At 41.8% G+C, this 25,412-nt stretch overlaps 1 protein-coding gene across 1 annotated transcript in view; it reads right to left on the bottom strand.

Moving 5' to 3' along the window:
- Nucleotides 1-1,250: 1,250 nt before the first annotated feature.
- Nucleotides 1,251-25,412, bottom strand: part of LHFPL6 (LHFPL tetraspan subfamily member 6) — a 240,793-nt gene continuing 216,631 nt past the window's right edge. The window contains exon 4 of the mRNA XM_007471668.1: nt 1,251-1,572. Coding sequence (XP_007471730.1) covers nt 1,454-1,572 — 119 coding nt within the window. The 3' untranslated portion in view covers nt 1,251-1,453. The remainder of the gene's footprint in view (nt 1,573-25,412) is intronic.

Raw genomic sequence — 25,412 nt, forward strand, 5'->3', positions numbered from 1 at the left:
ACCGAAGAAATGCAGCGCCTTGTAGAAAGTGAAGAATAAGCACGTCACTGTCAGCCTGTGACCACTCTGTCACCATCCATGGAGACCGAACCATGACCTGGTTTTTGTTGCCTTCAGCCACTTCTAAATATTGTCCATATTCTCAAACTTCATCCAAAACAGACTTGAAATTCTTCTCTCATAAGGTTTTGATCATGATTGAAGTGCAATGAACAGGCAGTTAGAATTCTGGTTGCAAAGAATTTAAGTTGAAAGCAGAAATTATGTCTTACCTGTAATACCTTGTGTGCCGAGAATAACTCCTGGTTGGATGACTAGTGGGTGAATGAATAGGAGGCCTAAAAATGAAATGGAAAATTTACAGAACTGTTGGAGTTGAAAGGCTACATTTAGGAAATGAAAGAAGCAAACCCCATAGCTGAATTAAAACTCGATGACACATTGAGCTACTGATCAAAGAGAGAATTTATTCACGGAGCTTTTCAAATACAAACAGAATAGCACGCTTTTATTTTTTACAAAATGAATATTGGAATAAATGTGGTACAGCACAGTACAATAATGGATGAAAGAAAACAAGATCTAGTGACTGGAAAATGTCTCTGATTACTCTCATATCTTCAACTGGATTCTCTCCTACAGTGGACAGAAAGTTGCCCCTTTACTTCGTAAGAATACCACAGCAGAAGCTACTCAGAGAGATATTGCATATTTTTTGAATAATATTGAAATACAAAGGCTTAATTCTAAAGATCTGCATAAACACTGAAAACACGCTGAGGGCATAAAGAGTTTATGCAGAGTATACAAAATACTGATAGAGTGGCTTATTGGTCCATTTATTAGGTTGAATGTATACTTTATAAAGTGATAATATGGTATTTTAAATGTGTATTAAAAAGAAAACAGAGGAGTAATGCACTGCCAAACCTCTCATACAGACTGTGCAACAATTTAAATGTCTGTGTATGGGCATGTGTGTGGATGCATACATCTGTATGTGCTCGTGTGCTTTCAGAAGTGCCATGACTTACTGGGAACGTCTGTGCGTTACCCTGCTTCCCAACCTAATACTGTTTCCGCTAGCCCTTTTGATTCTCTGAGTCGTCATCCTTAAAAAAAAAAAAATCCTTGTTTGCTGCATATATAGGTTTGTTTTGTGTATGTGTGTGTTCTGCATCAACAATACGCTGTGGAATAGAAACACCCAACACCCTGCAATATTTTTAGCCTTTGGTCCATTTTTCTCTATCATTCCATGCTCTACGTTTCTTTCACAAATCTTGCACAACCCTTCCACATGGTATAATGTTTTTAATTCCACTGGGTTTCATTTCATTAGTGTTGTATGGTTTAGAACCACTATTCCACCTTTGGAGAATAGCTGGATGCTTCAGTCCCTCCCAGCCCCTTCAGCCCACCTTCTCCTCTGTTTGCTCTTGGTGGCTCCATCTCAGTACGGGTACTGTTTCTGTTTCTTGCCTGAGAAGCAAGCCAGCCATGTGCATAGCAGCATGGCGGTGGCAGCACCTGCTCCCGTGCAGTAGTAGGCCCAACCGATTTCACACTTACCTAGGGACACAAGAGAAGGAGAGAAAGCAGGCACAGATCAGGATGATTTTACAGGAGGTTCTGTCATTTCTCCCAGCGTGTGTGTTCCTGGTGCACCACAGTGAAACTGAAATACTCATTAGAAATGTGACACTCACTCAACTGGAATGATAACAAGGGATGAAACTTATCCCATGATGGAAGAAAGCCGGAACAGTTGTGTGCATTTCAGAAGGACCTCAAGGCCCATGTCTCCTGCTAGCTAGCGACAGAAACCTTTTCTCCCCAACTGCGATGCTCACTCCCGTGGCTGAAGAAAAGGAGGAATAACAGCAATCAGGGTAAGAGAGATGAAGGTATTAGTTCTGATTTAAATCACCCAAACTCATATGCATAATGAGGTACCTTAGAAAAAAATTCAAAATATAGGTAAGTCCTAAATATAGATACAGTTTCTGCAAAAGGGCCACTCTAAGGAGGAGGTCCCTTTGAAGAATAATGCTAAAGTGAAAGAATCTACCAAAAACCTCCTGGAACTACTAAGTGACAACAGAAATGTTGCAGGATACAAGGGTAATATATAAAATTCAATTGCTTCCTATATACCAGTAATGAACAAGTGGGATTTGAAATTAAAAACACAATACTATTTATATTAGCATCCCGCAAAATGAAATAAGTAAATAAAAATCTGACAAAACAGTACAAGGTCTTTATGAGGAGAACTATAAAACTGATGAATGAAATCAAAGAACTAAATAAATGAAGAGATATTCCATGTTCATGGGTAGGAAGGCTCAATACTGTCAAGATGTCAGTTCCTCCCAATTTGATCTACAGATTCAATGTAACTCTAATCAAAATTCCAGAAAGTTGTTGTGTGGGTATCAGCAAACTTATTCTAAAGTTCATATGGAGAAACAAAAGACCCAGAATAACCAACACAATGTTGAAGGAGAGAAAAGTTAGAGGACTGACACTACCCGAATTCAGGACTTACTATAAATCTCCAGTAGTCAAGACAGTGTGATATCGGTGAAAAAATAGACAAGTAGACTAATGCAACAGAATAGACAGCCCAGAAGCAGACCCACATAAATGTAGTTAACTGATCTTTAACAAAGGAACAAAGGCAGTACAATGAAGCAAAGACAGTATTTTCAATAAATGGTGCTGGAACAACTGGACATCTACATGCAAAAAAGGGAAATTGGACACAGACCTTACACCCTTCACGAAAATCAACTAAAAATGGAGCACAGGCTGAAATGTAAAACGTAAAACTATGAAAATCCTAGAAGATAACATACGAGAAAATCTAGATGCCCTTGGGTATGGTAATGACTCTAGGTATAACACAATCCATGAAAGAACTAACTGATAAGCTGAACTTCATTAAAATTAAAAAAAACTTCTGCTCTGTGACAATGTCAAGAGAATGAAAAAACAAACTGCAGACTGAGAGAAAAATGTGCAAAAGACACATCTGATAAAGGACTGTTATCCAAAATATACAAACACTTAAAACTCAACAATAAGAAAACAGACCTGATTAAAAAATGGGCCAAACACCTCAGACCACAGACACCTTACCAAAGAAGATATACAGATGGCAGATAAGCATATGAAAAGACACTCCACATCATGTCATCAGGGAAATGCAAATTAAAATGACAATGATATGCCACTACATACCTATTAGAATGGCCAAAATCTGGAACACGGACACCACCAAATGTTGGCGAGGAAGTGGAGCAACAGGAACTCTCATACATTGGTGGTAAGAATGTGAAATGTTACAACCATTTTAGAAGACAGTATGGTGGTTTCTCAGAAAACTAAACAGACTCTTACCATACAATCCAGCAGTTGCATTCCTTGGTGTTTACCTAAAGGAGCTGAAAACGTGTGTCCACACAAACATCTGCACCTGGATATTTATAGCATCTTTATCCACGACTGCCAAAACTTTGAAGCAATGGAGGTGCCTTTCCGAGTCAGGACTCAAATCTGGGTACCAGGTTCTAAGAATAAGAACTCACTGACCCAAAACATCCTACTTGAATTAGTGGGATAGTTTTCCACATTCATTAATCCTTTTTTTAAAAACAACATTCGAGTTATTCTTTTTGCATGTACAGTAAGGAAGTCCTCTATATCTCTCATTCAACATTGTCTTTTCTGCCCTAATTGAATCCCCTTTTTAGTCAGTCTTAAGAAAATCAGAAATCAGACAATGCTCCAACAACAACCATTTTCTCCCTTTTCTTTTGTTTTTGTTTATCCATTACATTAGCTAAAACACATACAACCAGATGCTTGGATTTCACAGTCACTGAACACACAAACCACAGTTTGAAAACCATATCTTTTTTTTACATGTCAGTCATTTTTACCTTGTTCATTAATAACTTCTCTATTGAAAACTACAAAGACTGTTAGGTGTAGCAGGCAATTTGACTTCCTATCTTCACTGAAGTCTCCTGAAGCGGTAGTTAGCATGTGCCCCATTTACAGATAAGAAGGTGAGGTGAGGCAAAGCTTGAGTCATTGGCTTGTAGTCACCATAAGTCGATAGCAACAAAATCAGACCAAGAGCCTCCACATCTTAAAAGTACTCTAGGGCACTACCTATGTACCAGACAGTAGGATACGTTCAGCCTGCAACTTTGATTTCTCCCTCTCCATATCCAATAATAAATAATAACAATTAAGAAACAGCAAACACAGATTGATTACTATTTGCTCTGAATTGTAGAACAGCTTTCGTGGAGCAAATATTAATACATTTAATCCTCATAAGAACACGACGTGGTAGGTACCTGAGTATCATCCCCACCATTCGCATGGGGACACTAAGGCCAAGGAAAGTTCAGTAACCTGCCCAAGGACTCACCTGTAGAGTAAGTGACGAGTCCTTTGCATCTCTCTCCACAATTTATTCTGTGTGCCTCCACTCCTCAAGTGCCTACAGCAACCCCCGGCAGTCTTACCTGCTGTCATTGCTTTCCTGTCTCCCTGCTTTTATTTATAGAATCATCAACAGCAAAGAGGGCAGCTATCTTTTCAAAAATCAATCATGTTAAGTCGCTCTCTTACTTAAAATCCTTTAATGATTTCTCACACATGCAATCTCCTTCCAAAGGCTTGTGAGCCCCTGAATGAGCTGGCATCTGCCTACTTCTCAGACCTCACGACCACCTTCCCTCTTGTCTTCTTTCTGGCCATACTGGCTGTCTTCTCTGGACCACATCAGGCTTGTTATTGGCTCCAGTACTCCTCACTCATTATTCCTTCCACCCAAAAAATTCTACTTCCAGATCCTTAGAGAGCTGGAGCTTTCTCAGATGGAATCTACCTGCCCTCCCCGCAACTTGTCTCATCAAAGTCACTCTATTCCTTCACCTCACTTTACTGCCTTTGTAGCACTTGCCATGGTTTGTAAATATTGTGTGCGCGTGTGTTTAACTTCAGTCTATCCCACTAGAATGAAAGTTTCAATTTGGGGAGACCTTTGTATATTTTGTTCCCTACTGTACCCCTACAACAGTGCCTGGCTCACAGTAGGCACTCAGTAAATAAATGCTGAATGAAAGACAAGGTAAAAGAGAGAGAGAAAGAAAGGAAACAAAGTAGGCAGACAGTTAGTCTTTCAATAATAAAGTATGGGATTTTAAGAGTAACTCCAGTCTTATTTGACACAGAACTTCTGGAGAGAAGTTCCCAAACCAACTGTGCATTTATAGCTTTGTACAGAGTGTGTTCAATTTAAAAGGACAATAGATCCTGAAAGAGCACATCTCCACCCCAGGCTGGGTCTCACTGGCACAACGACCTCCATTAATACTGACAGATAGAATCAGTCTTTTCAAGGGTAACAGAGTCTCCTTCACGGACCAGATTTTCTGATAACCATAGGCTAATGTGGCTGTGAGTCTTGGGAATAATCTCCATTTTGAATTATTCTTTAGCTGGACTAAACGAATCTAGGAGGGAGAATTAATAGGTAGCTCAGAGATGGCAGGTGGTTTAGAACCAAAAAGTCAGCAAAATCTGTGGTCAGTCTATTCAGTACAAGGCTCATAACACAGAACACAATCAGTTGTTCATTAATAATAAGGTGTTGATCTTCCACGACCTAACATGAAAAGTGGAGTACATAATTCTTTATTAATTACTGGACACTCACTCAAGAAAAAGTAGTTGGTGAGGCTATTTAATAGTAGTGTATGTGGGCTTCCCTGGTGGCGCAGTGGTTGAGAATCTGCCTGCCAATGCAGGGGACACGGGTTCGAGCCCTGGTCTGGGAAGATCCCACATGCCACGGAGCAACTAGGCCCGTGAGCCACAACTACTGAGCCGGTGCGTCTGGAGCCTGTGCTCCGCAACAAGAGAGGCCACGACAGTGAGCGGCCCGCGCACCGCGATGAAGAGTGGCCCCCGCTCGCCACAACTAGAGAAAGCCCACGCACAGAAATGAACTCCTATCCCCAACATCTTCTTTAAAAAAAAAAAAAATAAGTGTATGTAACAGCAGCCACGTGTGTTAAATAAAGATTAAAAAAAAAAAAAAAGCTACTAAAGCATTGACTATCAGAGAACCCAGGAAAGACAGTATAACTTCTCTCCTCTAGAAAAGTCAATAAAATAGCGTAAGTTTAAATCTTAGGGGCTCTGAACTGGCAGGGTTGCTGTAGCAGATGGTGCAGATGCTCCACCCAATTCCTTTGGATCCCTTTGCTGGTTCTGGGCTCTCATCCATCAGCTACTGACTGTACTTTGCTCCTAACAGCTTATACTTGCAACCGTCTTCAGAGGACCCGTGAGCTGGGAGGCCACTTTGCTCCAACTCTCAGAAAGTTGACGTACCCCTGGCGGGACTGGTAGCCACTGACGGGCTGGTGCAGGAGTCTGAAAGCCCTCCTTCTTGCCTCCAGGTGGGACAAACTCTGCTGTGGCATGAATGTTCCAGAGCTCGTAAGAGTCCAGACTGAGGCTGGGACCTCACCTGAAATTGCACCCTCGCTTCGTGTCTACGCTTTCACTATCTTGCTTTCCCACTTCCTACTGGTTTCTCCTCGGCTCATTTCCTTGATCCCTTGGACAGGAATCCTCATCTCAGGGTCTCGGCTCTGGGGAACCCAATTTCAGAGAAGAGCAAATGAACAGTCTTTCTTGTTTTTCTTTAACATGATAAGGGTTTGTGAAGTTTCTTCAGTTGTTAGAGGCTTAACCCAGCCACCTACCCACCCAAGCCCTGCCATGCCCTGAAACACCCAGAGCCAGGATACAGCCTGCAGCACATCCTCGCTATGCTACCATCTTCCCAGGGCCAATCCAACTCCTTGCCTTGATAAGTGTGTATGTGCCATTTCTAATAACTGTTATGTTTCTGGAGCCTTTCTTGTTTGTGTCATAAAACATGTAGTCAACTCAGCAGACCAACTGTCCATCATACGAAAATGGAAAGGTAGGACACCAAATAAAGGTACTTAAAAAGTGTACTATCATAGAAAATGTTTGAGGATGTTACACAATCTTGCTGCTAATTACACACACGTGCTAGTTTATGTGTGTGATGTACACATTTTGTGGTTTAAGTTTAGCAACTGGCTAAGATCCAAAATGAGCAACTAATGATCGGTGTGATTTAAAAGAAAATTATTCCTCTATTTCAGACACGAAGACGTTGGTTTGCTAAGTAATTGATAAAATAAATCATTATTAAATCAATAAGGATTTATTCTGGTATTTTGGATTGTATAGAAATATGGCCACCCCATCAATCTAACTTCAAAAAAATACACAAAAGCATACACCACACACACACGTATCTTCAGAGAAACAAAAAATGGTCAGGATCGGGCTTCCCTGGTGGCGCAGTGGTTGAGAGTCCGCCTGCCGATGAAGGGGACATGGGTTCGTATCCCGGTCCGGGAAGATCCCACATGCCGCGGAGCGGCTAGGCCCGTGAGCCATGGCCGCTGAGCCTGCGCGTCCGGAGCCTGTGTTCCGCAACGGGAGAGGCCACAACAGTGAGAGGCCCGGGTACCGCAAAAAAAAAAAAAAAAAAAAAAAGGTCAGGATCAGTGTAGTAAGAGCAAGATGCGTCAATAAAATCTAGGCAAATCTAAAGAAGCACTAAGGCATCCATCCCCTGATTCTTGAGTCCCTTCTTCCCACCCTCTCTCCCTCCCTCAATTCTTCCATAAATTCAACAAATTAAAATAAAACTTTTATTGGAGTACAGTTGATTTACAATGTTGTGTTAGTTTCAGGTGTACAGCAAAGTGAATCAGTTATACATATATCCAATCCATTTTAGATTCTTTTCCCATATAGGTCATTTTTTTTTTTTTTTTTTTTAGGATTCTTTTCCCACGTAGGCCATTACAGAGTACTGAGTAGAGTTCCCTGTGCTATACAGCAGATTATTATTAGTTATCTATTTTATATATAGTAGTGTGTATATGTCAGGCCCAATCTCCCACAACAAATATTTTTTAACCGCCCACTCCAACTAGGAATCACTGGATGCTAGGGATCTACTTTGGAAAAAGATAAATACAGCCCCTGCTATCAAGGAGCCATCGTCTAGTCAAAGGTGTATTAAACAATAATTGCTTAGATATTTATATAATGATAATTGTGATATGTGCTTTGAAGAAAAAACATCCGGGATGCTAAGACAGCAAATCACAAGGACTTTTATACAGTGAGGTCCGTGAAGGAGAGCCTTAAATTAGAAGTGAAATTTAAGCTGAGACCTGGCAGATGAGCAGGGCCTAGCCAAGCCTGAATGTGGGAGGCCAGGGAAGAGTGTATTTGCACCAGGGGGATGGGAGATGTAATGGAGAAACGTAAGCAGATTTGGGTCTCGTTAAAGTATCACTCAAATAAGAGATGGATGCCACTGTGCATGTAAGCAAGAGATGGGGTTGGGTGTGACCACCTCCAGAGTTTGACAGCTGGAAGCCTGAAGACTTCCTCTTCAAATGTTCATCGACACTGGTGTATAGACATGTGAGATAGTCAACATCCAGTGGTAAGTCTTGAGCACCTATTCTTTGTGTTGCGATATTACAGGAGACCAATGAGGGGACAAGACAGACAGCATCTTTGGTTTTACAAAACTTATGTTCTAGTAAGACTGATTCTTGAGTATCACTCACATCAGTTGCGTTATTTTGAAGCCATTCCTTGTATATTTTACACACGTCTGTTAGAAATTCAGTTAACAAAATTAACTAGATATAAAAGGGAGTTTTTTTCATGAAACTATAAATGTAAATGTACCTCGAATTTCTTCAAAGGAGAAAAAAGATTTTTCTTCTTTCTCAGCATGATTCCTTCCATTGTTAAAACCCACACGCTCAATAATAAGAAATTAACACTGTGTTTTACAGTAATAGGAGGAAAAGTCTTTCTGAGTACATTAGGCTATTAGGAAAGAGCAGATGTTTAAGTTAATATGTTTTAAACCTTACTGTAGTCCATGAGTAGTAACGGAACCAAAGGAAACCAGGAAATACGGGACCACTCTTCCCTGGCCTCTCACTTCCGCTGTCGTGGCAAAAAAATTCTTGTTATTTTAATGCAAACCGAAAGCATTTTGCTAGAGGGCAAGTTTTGTCTGTTATCCTTTCAGGAAATTAGAGAAGCAAATCTGTTAAACTTTCTCAAGCACACTGGGTTGGCAAACTGCTGCTTTCAACGACGGGGAATGCCACTCTTGACAGATAAAATAGAGGTTAATGGGACAGAAAGCAGCAAACCACAGCCACCTGCAAAATCAATGGGAAAAGGTTCTGTGGCTGCATTCCAGGGCAGCCCCAGGGAGAAGATGGCTGGGAGAGGTGTGGCTGATTCTTTAGGGTGCCTCAAATTAGTTTTTAGTGCATCTCCTGTTAGTAACAGAGACAGAAGAAAAGGTACAAAGAACCCAGCTTTACTACAAATAACAATGAAATTCCAGTGATCAGTTTTATTTGATTACTCTTTCAGAGCCTACCATGAGACTGCCTGTCTCATTCCTGTATCCCAAAGCTCAGTACAATGATGCCTGGACCACAGCAGACAATTGATACATATTTGTGGTGTGAATGGCTATCAGACACTATACCTGTGCTGAGAACAGAGATCTGAAATTAATAATTATATAATAGCTGTCATGGACAGCCTGTGAGCCAGGTGCTAAACAGTTTAGAAGTGGCATCTCATTTAACCATTTTTGCCTATGACGCATTCAAGAAATTAGAGAAGCAAATCTGTTTATACTTTCCCAATATCATTCCCATTTTGAAGATGAAGACACCGAGTTAACATGCAAGATAAGTCACTGGCCCAGTATCTCAAATAAATGAGGAAGCTTGAATTTGAACTTGAGTCAGTTCCAAAACTTTTTTGTGTGCTCAGATATGTTTTAGGAAGATCTGTATCACATTGTCCCCATTTGTCTCTGCTAGAACTTACATGCCACAGAGAAATAAGATATATTTTGAGTGAAGTAAGTCAGAGAGAGAAAAACAAATATCGTATATTAATGCATATATGTGGAACCTAGAAAAATGGTACAGATGAACCGGTCTGCAGGGCAGAAATAGAGACACAGATGTAGAGAACAAACGTATGGACACCAAGGGGGGAAACTGATCGGGGGTGGTGGTGGTGGGATGAACTGGGAGATTGGGATTGACATATATACACTAATATGTATAAAATAGATAACTAATAAAACCTGCTGTATAAAAAGTAAATAAAATAAATTAAAAATTAAAAAAAAAAGATATTTTGCATCTTTGAATTTACCAGTCTCCTTAGAAGACTCCATGCACCCGTGTCTACCTTGCACAATTCTAGTTATTAAAGGCCTGCATCTTGCAGACTTGGCTCTCCCAATTTCAGGGCCAATGAAACCAAACTGGCACTCTCTTGGCAATCCCATTCCCCTAGAGGATGTGAGGCAGTGGGGTCCAATAAGCTTGCTTGATCAAATTCAGATAATTGATTTTTCCTGGGTGATAACTGGCTATGGGCACGCTCTCAAACTGGATGTTTCTGACCTGCCCCCGTCGGAGTGGAGCTGAGAAAGGGCTCCAGGCCCTGGGCACCCTCCAGCTCCCCTCTGCCTGTAAACCCCTGGCCATCGTACCATCCTCATACCCAGAGACTTTGCCACAGTGCCTCCTGCTGTCCCAGTGCTCATTTAAGCACAAAACAGGGTCCCTCAGGTAGTCCTGCCCTCTGACTGATGCTGTCCAACGCAAACCTCCCTGTGTCTTCGACCTTCCCCATGCTCTGCATTTGAACCTGAGCCCTGCCCGATCCCAGCTCACTTCTTTCCTCACTGGGTCACTGCTGAGTTCCCAGCCTTGTGGCCACAGGTGCCTGAGTCCAGATATAAGCTGACTGCCTTCACTTATCAGGCAGAATACCTTTCATCTGTAACATTTAAAGTTTTTCAGCATGTAACGATATCAATGCAAAGTTTGTGTAGACAAGAAGCAGGCATGTCAGATTTCATCCCTTTTGCTGTACAAATAATGAAGACAGGAAGGTGGAGGGATCTGTAGAGAAAAAAACTTGTATTCTTTTTTTTTTTTTGCGGTACGCGGGCCTCTCACTGTTGTGGCCTCTCCCGCTGCGGAGCACAGGCTCCGGACGCGCAGGCTCAGCGGCCGTGGCTCACGGGCCCAGCCGCTCCGCGGCATGTGGGATCTTCCCGGACCGGGGCACGAACCCGTGTCCCCTGCATCGGCAGGCGGACTCTCAACCACTGCGCCACCAGGGAAGCCCACCTTTTGTATTCTCAAATACCATGGGTGGAAGTCTCTCCTCTTGGGTAAAATTCCTTCCTACCTCTTCATATTCAGACCATCTTGTCTGCCCTGTGCATTCAAAGCAAGAACAAAAGAATCTGTAGTGGGACCAATTCCTTTTGTTCTTTTGGGAAGTTACCGAACAGAGGTGTTGCTAGTGAAAAACAACAACAACAGGTTTTAAACATTTGACCTAAAACACACAAAAGCTTTAATTCAAACTTTTAATGGAACAAGGAGTTAAAATGACACCTGTGTCTGAAAAGCGAAGAGTGGAACTCAAACTTGATCGCTGGGCAAAAAGGCTGAGGGAAGATAGTTTGTGAGATGGGGCTCATTTTAACGCTCTTTGCTTGTTTCTGTCTGTTTAGGACGAGAAGCATAAACTCACATTGCTGACCCGGGTCGTCCTGGACACAACTTCAGGGCACCATTTACACTGTACTCCCTGAGATGTACTCTAGGAGGTACTGTCCACAAGCAGATCTCAGTAATGGGATCTCAGCACCCCATGGGCGCTTCCCAAGAGTAGATAGCACGGAGGGACGTGCAATGGTAGAACGCCCCAGAGACTGAGCACTGAGTCTGCACAGAGTGCCCCAGGCAGCGGAGGCCACCTTCATGCCTCCTGTTTCCAGAGTGTGGCACAGTGGACAGACCCAGCATTTCTCCTCAAGAACTTCTGCTCTTGACTCTCATGAGTGAGGCTGACTGTATCTTCTATCTCTCCTGCCCCTTCGTTCCCAGGTTTAGGGGACTGGACAGTTGGATTTGAACTCTCCTGGGAGTTGAATGGTACCTTTCCCCCCAAACACATAGTACATCTCCGCGTACAAGGGTCTAGCTTGGAGCACTGGACCCACTTCTACAAATAGACTCTTAAAAGACTCTCCACCTTCTTTGCCTGCCCTACTTTCTCCACGAAGGTATCCAGGAATGTAAAGAGTTAGCATATAACACATATGTGTCCACTGGTAAGAGCTGACACACTCAAGCTACGGCATTTGTAAGTACTCTCCATAACCTGCACGTCCAAGGGAGCAGGGATTTACTCTCTGAAAAAGATAAGATATGTTTCTGCAAAGTGCTCATAACAGCACTGCGTCTAAGGAGATATGTTACAGTCAATTTTGATAGGGCTGGCCAGACGAGTACGTGATGGGAAATGACTGCTGTGCAAGCACTGTACTCAAATATGAGTTCATGTTACATGGGTCTCAGGTTTCAGGGGGAAAAAAACCTTCTGAATTACACATTAATTCTATTCTATTCAATGGCATAAACTTCTCTTCTGGATTCCCACAAAGATTTTGTTAAAGAGCCATAATTTTAATTTGCTCTGTTGTGTCTCTCTTGTCCCTATAGACGTGTTTTTGGCTTCACCTTTAGGGTGAGGACCTGAGAAATAAAGAAAAAAAGAGTTCTCCCAGGTACTATTTGCCGTCTCCCATGGAAACAGTGCTAGCCATCATCAACTTAGGGATTTACTAGACAGTACCTATCTGAGGTCCCACACTTACACAGCTGCTCTAATTCACGAAAAGGCAGGACATCCAGAACAGCAGCTGGACTTGATATAAGGTTCAGTCGTTCTGACCCCAAACTATACATCAGGGGAGAAAAGACATTATGATTTATTATTATCACTTTTATTTTTATTATGAATACTTTCTGGAATCTTAAATTCTAATATCAGAGTGTAGATTTGGACAGCAAGCTTTTTCAAAAAACCTTTTGAGCATCTGGAGAATTAAAATACTACTTTATGTTTGTTATTTTCTGAAAATGGAAAACCATGAAGTAGAAATAAAGTCTAGAACAAACAATACCCGTTATGAGAAAAATAAATTCCATCTCTCTCACGCGTAATTTTATAATCACACTTATCAATCTGTAGATTAAAGTATTGTATCAATGTTAATTTCCTAATTTTGATAATTTTACTACTACATAAAAGAATGTTATTTTAAGGAATTATTCACTTAAGTATCCAGGCATGGGGCCTCCTGTCTGAGGGAGAGATAATGGAGCAAGACAGAGGGGGGGAAGGACAAAGCAAATATGGCGACACTTAACATGAAGGGAATCTGGGTGCAGAGAGTATATGAGAAGTTTTTGTACTATTTTTGCAACTTTTCTATAAATCTGAAATCATTTCAAAACCAAAACAAAATAAATATAAAAGTTTATATATGTAGATGTATACACAAATATATATGTGCACGCACACATATACATATATATACGTATACAGATGGTCCCTGACTTACGATGGTTTGACTTACAATATTTTGACCTTATGATAGTATGAAAGCAATACACATTCAGTAGAAACCGTACTCTGAATTTTGAATTTGGTCTTTGCCAGGAGCTAGTGATGTGCAGTCTGATCCCCTTTCTTGATGCTGGGCAGTGAGCACAGCTGCCAGTCAGCCAGGTGATCACGAGGGTGAACAACCGATATACTTACAACCACTCTGTTTTTCACTATCAGTACAGTATTCAATAAATTGCATGAGATATTCAACACTTTATTATAAAAAAGTGTTTTATGTTAGATGACTTTCCCCAACTGTAGGCTAATGTAAGTGTTCTTGAGCACGTTAAAGTAGGCTAGGCTAAGCTCTGGTGTTAGGTAGGTTAGGTGCATTAAATCCATTTTCAACTCAGGGTATTTTCAACTTACGATGGGTTTATTGGGATGTAATCCCATCATAGATTGAGGATCTGCATATAATACCAGTGGGAGGGAAGTTCCCTGGCGGTCCAGTGGTTAGGGCTTCACACTTCACTGCTGTGGGCCTGGGGTTCAATCCCTGGTCAGGGAACTAAGATCCTGCAAGCTGTGTGGCATGGCCAAAAATAAATAAATAAATAAAAATAAAACCAGGGCTTCCCTGGTGGCGCAGTGGTTGAGAGTCTGCCTGCCGATGCAGGGGACGCGGGTTCGTGCCCCGGCCCGGGAAGATTCCACATGCTGCGGAGCGGCTGGGCCCATGAGCCATGGCCGCTGAGCCTGTGCGTCCGGAGCCTGTGCTCCGCAACGGGAGACGCCACAACAGTGAGAGGCCCGCGTACCGAAATAAATAAATAAATAAATAAATAAATAAAAATAAAATAAAACCAGTGGGAGAATTTTATACTTGTAAGTACAGAGAGCAAGAACTCAATACATTGGTAAAATATGGCATGCAACATGAGAAATCTGCATAATGACAATTTTTGTTGTGTAATTAAAACATGACAGCCAATGAAACAAACAGCCTGTGGATTTATTCCACCTAAATAAGGAGGACATTTTAGCACGGATCATGAAATGCTGTGAAACGGCAGCTGGGAGGGATATGTGTGCAGGACACCCAGGAAGCTGAGCACAGGGCTCTGTCTTCTCCAGGACATTCCCCGGGGGAGAACAGAGCAGCACGTGGGCACAGAGGACCGATTTTCCTCCACAAAATTCCTTGGGCGTGGGAAGATGCAGGGGTTATACACTCTTTTCTTCCTACCGAAGGAAAAGGGTTTTCCAACTGATATATAGAAGGATTTCACACACGCTGAGCATGTGCTCCAGAAGAGAAAGACCATAGGGATTTTTTCTTTTTTCTTTTTTTTTTGCGGTACACGGGTCTCTCACTGTTGTGGCCTCTCCTGCCGCGGAGCACAGGCTCCGGACGCGCAGGCTCAGCGGCCGTGGCTCACGGGCCCAGCCGCTCCGCGGCGCGTGGGATCCTCCCGGACCGGGGCACGAACCCGCGTCCCCTGCATCGGCAGGCGGACTCTCAACCACTGCGCCACCAGCGAAGCCCCATAGGGATTTTTATGTGCCATCAAAGTCGTCCCCAGGCAGCTCCAGCCGTGTGTGCTTGAGGCAAGACAGGAAGGCGGGAGGAATGAGGACTACAGTAAAGGGATTAAACCTGAACAGGCAGAGGCATTTTTACATTCAAGCCTCGTCAAGAGCCAGTGCATCAACCTCCACTTCTGTGTCCTTTTGACTTTATTCTTTCTTCACTCCTTCTGCCACCTAGCACATCATCACAGATTTTAGAGTCAAAGGGATACTGGAAAAGGACCATCTAGATCAAGGGTTGGCAACCTTTTTCTCAAAAGGGCCAGAGAGTAAATATTTTAGGTCAAAAGCAGTCACAGACACAGAGTAAACACACGAGCATAAATGTGTTCCAATAAAACTTTATTTAAAAAACAGGCAGAACAGATTTCTCTCATAGTTTGTGGATTCTCGATCTAGGTCATCTGTATTTCACTGATGAGGACTCTGTGGCCTGGCAGACTAAAGTGACTTTCCCAGACCTTTGAACGTGTTCTCTTCAGTAGGAGAGTCTCTCTTTGTTTATAATGGAACATTTCCCAGGTCCCAATCTAAAGCGGGGTGCTGATGCTGGGTTATTCTTAACCAAAAATCTAGTCCTATTTGGGTAATAAGTCTCTGCACTACGCAATTACCTGCTTGCACATTTAAAGTTAATTTCACATAGCTAAAGCAATCATTACAAAGTTGTCAGGGGAAAAAAAGCAAAGCAACAACCTCTTTTAACAGCAAACCAGTACATTTAGACATATGGACTTCATGTCCATTTAAGTAAATCACTAGTGTGAAAACAGCTCTAGATACAAATGAGCAGGGTTAGATGAATGGATAAACAAAACGTGGTCCGTCCACAGTGGAATGTTATTTAGCCTTAAAAAGGGGTGAATGCTACAAGACGGATGAACCTTGAAGATATTATGCTACGTGCAAGAAGCCAGACACAAAAGGACAGATATTGTATGATTCTACTCACATGAGGTACCTAAAAGAGGCAAATTCATAGAGACAGAAAGCAGCAGAGTGGTTACCAGGGGCTAGAGGTAGGAGATAATGGAGCGTTATTATTTAATGGGTATAGATGCTATTTGGGATGATGAAAAAGCTCTGGAAACAGACAGTGTGGATGGTTGCACAACATGGTGAATGTACTGAATGCCACTGAATTGTATACTTTAAAATGATTAAAATGGTAAATGTTATGCTATATATATTTAATCACAATTTCACAGAAAAGGAGCAGTGTTATGTGGGATAGAGAACAGAGCCGAGATGGGTTCATCAGAGAAACTGGAAGCTCTGAGAACTAGAACACCAGGTGACTTTGCTGGGCATGGCTGCCTGGGAACAGATGCTTTTTCACTTCCACTCACACCTGGGCTCCCAGGGGTTTCCCCTGTGTACCACACCAAACTTGCTCATTGCTTCCTTTCATGTCAGAGCCATCCAGGGTCCTTCCTCCTAAACTCTACACTAAATCAGGGCCCTGCATCATCTTATCCTGAAACCCCTGTCAGAATCACATAACCACGAAAACGGTGGCAGAGATGCCTTGCCTACACAGCATTCCCACAAAACAGAGGAATAGCAAGAGAAATAAAAATACCCCGGTGCCTTCAGAAAAGTGATTAAATTTCAGGTGAAGTTCAGAAAAGTAGGGTGAGTGGAGCAGTAACTGAATTCTTATGATCACAGCAATCAAATGGACCTCTGTTCCATGGCCCGGTGGATAGTTTTGCTACTATACATTTGCACGATTTACCCATAAAGACGGTTTACGTTTTGTCCAGTCTGGCCAGCTGAGTCTCTGCTGGCGCGGTTGTTTATGAGTTCTTGCCCCTTAGCACCGGATCCACCCTAAAAGTTTCACTAGAGATAATGCCGTTGTTCAGACGATAAGGCACACACATTGGCTCCATACACAGAATGTGTACCACTGGCCTTTGTGTTCATGCTGTGAACTGACACAGAATCCCAACTCCATGTGGAGGTGGCTGAGATAACTAGCGGTGCCTTATTCAGTGCCTGGCGATAAAGATTATCCTTTGGTTTCTTTCTATAGCTGCCATTTATAAAGGCTGAAACTACCTGAAATTCAGCTCCTTTGACTCATGGACGAGTGTGAAAGGACCCAGGCTGTCTCTAATTGCTGCTTCCCAGTGTGGCCTGTGCCTGCCGCCAATCTTCCAACAATCCCACGTGAAGAGGTGCCGGTTTCCAGCCGGATGGCATTTTATCTACCCTCCCGTTTGCACCTGTCACGCTTTCATCAGCCACCGAGCAGCCTCTGAATATAGTCTCTGTATCCAGTGAAATGGAAATGCGTGGCCGCAAGGGCTGCTTTGATCTTGGGTAGCTGCCCTCAGTCCAGAAGGTTCCCTTGATGATCGCTCCTTGCTTGTAAGGTAGCTCTTGGGAACGGACTTAATCCAGTTTGGTCAAGCACAACCTTGAGACTCCGTAGCTAATCTCCAACAACCTCATTTCCAAGTTATAATGAAAGCAAGTCTCAGACCACATCCTGCTACACATACCGACACTTGTTAAACAAACACTTATCAAACAGCAGGCACAAGTCAGCTCAGCAACCTGTTCTGACAGCTAGTTACATCCTAGCTCCCTATTGTTTTAAGTGATTGGGCTACCATCTTGCATGAAAGACACACTGGAGGCAAATGAAGCAAGGTCTCGGGAAGAATTCTGTTCCTTCTGGCAACAAATAACCCAAAATCCTCTGAACCAAAGACTAGAAACGGAGTCCTTAGGGATGATCAAGCTTTGACTGCCATTCCTAAGGACAGAACGGGCACAGCTGGAATGCTGTAGTAAAGCTGTTCTCATTGTTCAAAATACGAAAATATGTATCACTGTACTGGTGCATAAACAGCCACTGCCCCAAGTTCTCCACATGCCCCACTGGCCCCTCGCTCCTCTGACCTAGGGAACCCTAGGGAATCCTATGTCCCAGGAGTAAAAAAGCTAGTGCTTGGCCGAGCAGGGCCCCTTGGGAGCCTGCTCCAGCCTTTGTTTTGGTTTGGATTAGTCAGGGCCCATGACATACTGGTTGTTAAATATTTTAAATATCTTTCAGACTTACAATAATGGCTATATGCCTGGATGGCTGTTTAAATCCTTTCCTGTAAGTACAGGGAGTATCTCTAGCTCTTAAAGCCAATCCATAATCTTGAATATCTTTAATTTCACCGATGACAGTCCATTTTTAACATTTATCATGCTAATAAGTAAAACGCCAATTCCACCATTAAAATCCAATTCCACCATTAAAACACCAGTTTTAATAATAAAACACCAATTCCCCTATTAAAATCCATTTCTGACCATGGCTATACTAATAGTGAGGCTTCTGGTGTTGGTCGAGATATGGGTCATAGTAGCCTTGAGTTTCCACTCTGGATTTGAACCTGAGCTGTGACTTCCTATAACTCACACACACATCTCAGTCTGTCTATTCGAAAGTATTTTTAAATGAATGACAGGCATCGGAACAGTGGTCTTAAGAACTTTGAAGAGGCTGAGATTTTATTCTACTTGTAAGCTAACAAGTTAGCCTGCCCCACTTTCATGGATGCTGGCAAAAGCTAGGAGACTTCTGGACTGGAGATGGGGGACTGGATTATTACCCTCAGCACAGCAACCAGCATGAGTGTCCCATCTGGTGAAGAATCCATCCCACAGGGGCTGACGCAGTAAACTCAGTAAGTTTGTGTCACCGTTAAGGAATCCCAAGCTTACGGATCCCCACTTTTTTTTTATAACAGGCTGCAAGCAAATCCACCCACACTTTGCCCCAGAGGGAGACATTATTATAGGAAACAATAAATAAAACCTGTCCTCTGCTCCAGCAGGAGTCACTGTCTTCCAAGGCTGCTCACTATACAAACATCTTTGAAAAGACAGTTCAGAACAACGTGCTCCCCGGGCATGGTGGAGGATTGCCCACTAAGGAACCTGGTTAGGATTCTAAGTGGAAGCGTATTCCATTCCTTAGGACGGTTGAACTCTCATTTTCACAGGTACGATTTCAAATTAGAATTGGTGTATGGGAGTATTTATTTGCAATAATGCCTATTGCAAGTAGAGATGTTTCTCCCTATAACCTCCCTCTGACAAACACTTTGGTGGATAATGAAATCAAGTCAAAGGAACCCAATGGCTTTCCAGCTTCCTGGGGAGATTTGAGGACTGTTGGGAAACTAGGTCTAGAATTCAGGTTTCAAAGCTTTCCAGTGTCAGACTTCCAAATGCTGCTTACCACAGGCTCTGAGTCTTCATGTGCCAGGAATCCACTTGAACAATAAATAAAAACTATGAATACTCTTTCCAGAAAAAAGCACATATGGGCAAGCATATAAACTTTGCACAGTTTCCGGTGGGGTAACAAATTCCCTGAAGCCTGTTGATGGATGGACTTTGGGTTTCTTGAATGGTCTGGAGACCTCAAGTTAAAACTCATCCCTAGAACAAGGGTTACTGTAACATTGAACTCAATTACCAGTGTCATCAAAACACCCAGTGGCTAACCCAAGCAGCTTACGTACTAAGATATCAGGTAGCAGCTATCCAAAGCATGATCCCAAATCAAGAGGTTGAAAAAAAACCCTGTCCAGAACGTACAAAAATCAGTGCCTCAAAGATGCACAGTGCACAGAAACAGAGCCGAACTGTGTTTTTTTAAAGCATGCTTCTAAGATGATTTATGATGACTTGAGAAAGGACACAGATTAGAAGTGAAGGAACAGGAGAGAGAGGGGTAATTAATAACTGCAATGAATAATCGCTGACAGGGTGACATAAAACTGTTTCAAAACAACTACAAAAAAAGCAGAAAGAGCTCAAAGTTTTTTTCGGTCTTGGTTATTTAGTAAAAGGGAAAGTCACTCAACAAATGTCCATGGCTCTTGGGGATGACTTCGTATGACAGCATAGCCGCTAATGATTTTTTGTTTTTTAAGTCTTGTTTATCTTTTATATATTCTGGCTAAAGCGATGGAAAAGTATATGATACATCCTCAAACTTTTTCAACATGATTAAAGCAGGAAATGTGTTGGTGTTTAAGGCAGCAAGGAGGAACTGATATTTATTTATACGTCTTCATGTGCAAAAGCATCTTCCACTACCCTCTTCAATCCTCTTAACAGGCAGGTGAAGCAGGTACTGTTATCTTCTTTTAGAGACTGAAGAACTGAAGTTCTGAGAGCTCAAATAACTTGCCCAAAATCAAACAGCCCTCGGGGAGTGAAACTGAGATTCAAATCCAGTCCATGTCTTTTCCTTTAAGAGGAAAATTCATTTAACTGGAATAACTCATTTGTACAGAATTTTCTGAAAAGATCTGATAAATGAGTTTTACTCAACAAAATCTCTATATTAATTAGTTTTTGTCAACATTCTACCAGGTTAAAAATCAGGTGAAAAGTCAGATCAGCCCTTTAATTACTTTGTTACATTTTTGGTTTTATTCTAAGACCACTTTTGATGGATTATTAATCAATAATGCTTACCAATGATCCTTCCCTCACAGGAGACCTGTTAAGAGGTCTATCTTCTATTTCTACTACAGAACAAAGGCAAAAACACACAGCAAGTTCACTAACATAGGAGTTAACACAGTAATGTGAATTCTCAATTCTGGGGCAGAAATATTTCTCCCAAGATTAAGAGCCACAATACAAAGATTTGAAAGAACTGTCCTCTAATGTTCATATAGACACATCTCCCAGGAACATTAGTGAAACGTCTTTCCTCAGTGTTACTATTCCGAACGAATAGATAATTAGATAAGAGGATGGTCTAAGACAAATCTGTGTGAAATCTCTCAACTGTAATCCCCTTGAGGGCAGGGAGCTGGCAGGAGATTTCCCAAAGGGGTTGTATTACATTATCAGGAGGAACTGTCGGCTTAGGATGCTGGGGGTGGGCAGTAGATTCTTCTTTTTAATTAATAGATTTATCCCTAAGTCCTTAACTATCAGAAACACTTAATAAATCTACATATTTATTCAAGATGATGTTCATGTAGCCAATTTGTCTTAACTGCAGTTTCTCATAGTCATTGTTAACATAATCGATTACACAAAGTTCATTCCTGAGAGAGGATCTAAAACATCAAAACCCGTTAGATTTAGTGTTAGTGCATTTCTACCCCCCAGATTAATATTCAAACAAAACATACTAGGGAATAGTAAAGAGCACATAATACAAAAGAATAACGAGAATGAACCAGTTCAATCTCCTAAACTTCCTTCAGTAAACTGAGTCTAAAATGGCACACCACTTGGGTGTATCATTTTTTGTTTTTATAAAAGGATAACATTGAAAAAAAATGAAGCATCTTTAAAAGACAGACTAGCATATTCTTCCCAATAGTTTGGTGGCCATATCTTAATATTTCTTAATATCTCAATATTAAGATATGGCCACCAAACTACTGGGAAGAATCATATTTCTCATTTCCTGCAGGTTTTCTAAGCACATTTCCTTTTTTCCACTAGCACTGAATTCCACTGCTGCAAATCACTGCAAGTCACTTTAGGCTTTTAAAAGGCACTGATACAACAATGGGCAAGATCCTGCTCTAAAATAACCAGACGAAAAAAGACTGTAGGAAGGAAAGATTTAAAGCAATTTCTTTTTTCATCTACCAGGGCTTTTGGTTTTTTAAACTATGACCCTGAACTTGATTACTTTCTAGGAGATGGTTAAGCCATTAGTCCCTTAGAGAGTAATGTCATGACTCTCACCAGGATACCAGTGGCCAAGTAGATACAGAAACATGATGGCAGCTGCCTTTTTAGTGGTCAAAAATGAGCCATAGGGTTTCTTCCTTTTTATCTTCTCTCTTCCTTCCTTTTCTCTCTCAGCCTCCCTCTCTCCCTTCTTTTAACCATTGAGTAGACAGCAGATATGTGACGTGCAGGTAAGACTCATATCTATCTAATTCATAATTTTATTCTAAGTACCTGGCACAATTTTTGGAACCTAGAATGTGCTTAATAAATATTTGTTGAATAAATAAATATGTCTATTAAATACTGCTATGAGCCAAACACTGAGATCGGCACCAAAGCTGCAAAAATCCTGTCCCATAGGAACCTGCAAAGATGTCTTTAGGGAAGCAGATAGAATTGGATCTATGATTATACAGAATGGGGTGCTTTTTCCTAAAGCAGGATCAGAGGCATTTACTCAGCTATAACTTAAAGTGGAAATGTTCATGCTCTAATGTTATTGTCATGGTCCCAGGAATGGGCGGGCTGAATTTATGCCCCTGAAATGAATTGATTTTTCTCCCTACTTTCTGAAATGAACACAGAAAATCCTTCATCTCCTGAAAATGAGGCCCCTAGGAAAGCTGAGTGACCAACAAAGCTGATTGTTTTTTCCTTGGAGATGCCCAGACACTTGGCTCCGTCACTTCATCACCAGCCAAGTTGGACTTCCTCTGCCTGTGGCAGTTTCCCAGCATCCTTTCCAGCATCACCTTCGAGAATGTTCTCATGGGTCCCCCCAGGCCTACCAGTTTAGGTCTTGGTTTAACTCACAGCAGCTGCCCGGCTTCCCTCTGTCACCCTCCTGCTCTAGAGCTGAGTGAAGGAATATAGGCTCATGCTGGACCTTCTAAGTGACTTTCAGTGATTAGCACTTAAGTGTCAAAAGTTTGGAACCCTTCCAGATAATAGCCACGGAGGAGGCGGGAAATCATCACTGCTTTAAAGACTTTATCTTTGGCTAAATCTCAATGCATATTCAACACCTTACCTCTAACCAGTCTCCCAGATAGCAGTCTCATAACAGTATCATCAATTACCTTTAAGCAATGACCAGAAGCGCATCAAGTGTTAGGGGTCTCTTCCCAAACCGAGCAGCAGATGCTGCCTGCTGCTCTTTGGGAGCACCTAGCAGGCCAGCCTGGCACCCGCACAGCTCAGACGGCTGCAGCCCCTGGGCAAAGCCTCCGCTTGGTCTGCATGAAGCAGCCTCAAAAGTCCACGTAAGTCACAGGAGTCTTCTCACTTCTGACCAAAGGGATGCTCATTTTATTCAATATCACAGAAGCTGAGAGCAGCTTCTCCTGTTATTGTCTGCAAAAATAGAAGCTTCTCTGTGGACATCAGGAAAACTGGGTCACTCAGCTTCAGAAACACCCACTAACGCCAAGCTTGAGAAAGCTCAAAAAAGAAATTTTCTACTTTCGTTCCCATTTTGGTCCACTGACCCCCCCCCCTCCCATAGCTGGCCAATCATTTTCTCTTTTCAAGTGCAGTTTGATTTGAGAAGAGAGAAAACACGAGTCAGGAGTCAAAGAGCTCAAGGAGACGTGTCCAAAGAGATGAGCAATGGTCATTGCTCAGATCAGAGAAGAGATTTCTTCACTGGCATGAAAATTTGGAAGAAACAGACTCTCATCTTTTCTGACACTGAGAGGTTCTGAGTTTTCCGAGTTTATGGTACTGTTCTTGAGAAGCCAAGAGCATAATTTCAAGGACAGGAAACATGGTGGCTTCTCAATCAAATTAAATAGCAAAGTGAAATCAATAATTACTCAAACTTACTTGGCAAATTTACTTGGCAAATTAGCAAGACAAGTTAATTGAAACTCTACTTTTGATCATAAGGATATAGTCAGAAAAGTCTTTGGTGGATGAAAATATCTCTGAGGCATGAATTAAATCAACTGGATAACCTGATGATAAAGCCCTTATGCTTAATGTACAAATCCCAACTTGCTGGCATGGAATATAAAGGAAGCATAGAGATTATCAGCAAATATTCATTAAAAATGGTCCTGTACAAACAATGGGAATAATAATAGCAAACATCTACTGGGCTTTTATTACGTGAAGATGCTATGCTACACTATGTATTATTCGTATCACTTGTACTGTTTTGTTCTCTTAAAAATTAATAAAGAGAACCATTATGGTTACCACTTGCACAGCATAAACCATTACTGTCCCTTGGTCCACAACCATGGACTTCATGACAGAAGGAGCACAGAGCACCAAAGTCTGACAAAAAACAGAGACTGAGATGCCTTTTCTCCTCTCAGCCTCATCTTCCACTTACAAACGTTCTCTACTCAGTAAATCTGGTTCTGTAAAACTCTGGACACATTCACGCTGGGCCACAAGAAGCCAATCCGTACATGGTATTGCCTGACGGCAGCTATTCATTCAAGATGGGCATGTGACAAATCGGTCCAACTAGACCGAGGAGAGAGACCTTTTATTCCATTACTGGGGGAGAAGCTCGCCCTCGCCTATTTGACATGAACAAGGATGCTTAGCGCCACAAGTGCCAAATGCAGTCCTCTTCCGAACAAGGGGAGAACTAGCCTCAGGATGAAGGGCTTTGAGATGGACAACATCTTTGAGCCCCTGGCTCAGTTCAGGTCTACAGTTCACCTTGGCTCTGGCCTTCCTGTAATAAGGGATCTTAAATGTCTTCTTTGTTTAAGCCAGTTGGCATCAGATTTTCGTAACCTAAAGTTAAAGCCTCCTAATTTATATAAAACAAAATGAATGAATGTCTGTTAAACTAAATTCTAGCAAGATACAAAAAATTAATTTTTCTATATAAATTAAGGCTTTTTAAAAAAAGTATGGTCGCTGACCACTTAAACCTGAATCACCGGGGATCCTTGTTTGAAACACAAATGACAGAAGCGTAATATCCAAGGCATAGAAACTAGAAATCTATCCTCTCAACCGGCCTATCTCTGATTCCAATGCTAAAGGTTGAGAACGACTGTCAAGGCAAGCTATATACCATTTCAGTGGGGGAAGTTAGGAATTCATTACGCAGCCTGTTTTAAATTCTTGTTTCCCTGTTTTGAAAATGTGTGTATTCAAACCTGCTCCTGGCTTCCTCATAAATAAGTGTGATCCAAAGGTAAGCACAGTAACAGTCTTTGATTTGTGAAAGTGGATATTTTTGCAAAATTGCTTCAAGGCTCGGGACTTGATAAGATATGAAAATGCTTGAGAAATAATCAATAGCCTGATAAAACTGCTTTTGATGAATGTAAAACAAATTCTCCCCCAAGTGCCTTTCTAAGGAAAGCAGGCATTTAAGAAAGTAGATGCTATTAGGCTCCCACCACGTTATGTTACAACCACGAATGTGAGCTTTTTACGTAGTCCCTTCCTTGCCTAAACCGTACTCAGATTTTTGGACTCAGTTTCAATGCTCTTTC

Source organism: Lipotes vexillifer, unplaced genomic scaffold (assembly GCF_000442215.2).
Source record: "Lipotes vexillifer unplaced genomic scaffold, Lipotes_vexillifer_v1.1 scaffold470, whole genome shotgun sequence".
In the NCBI taxonomy this organism is placed as follows: Eukaryota; Metazoa; Chordata; class Mammalia; order Artiodactyla; family Lipotidae; genus Lipotes; species Lipotes vexillifer.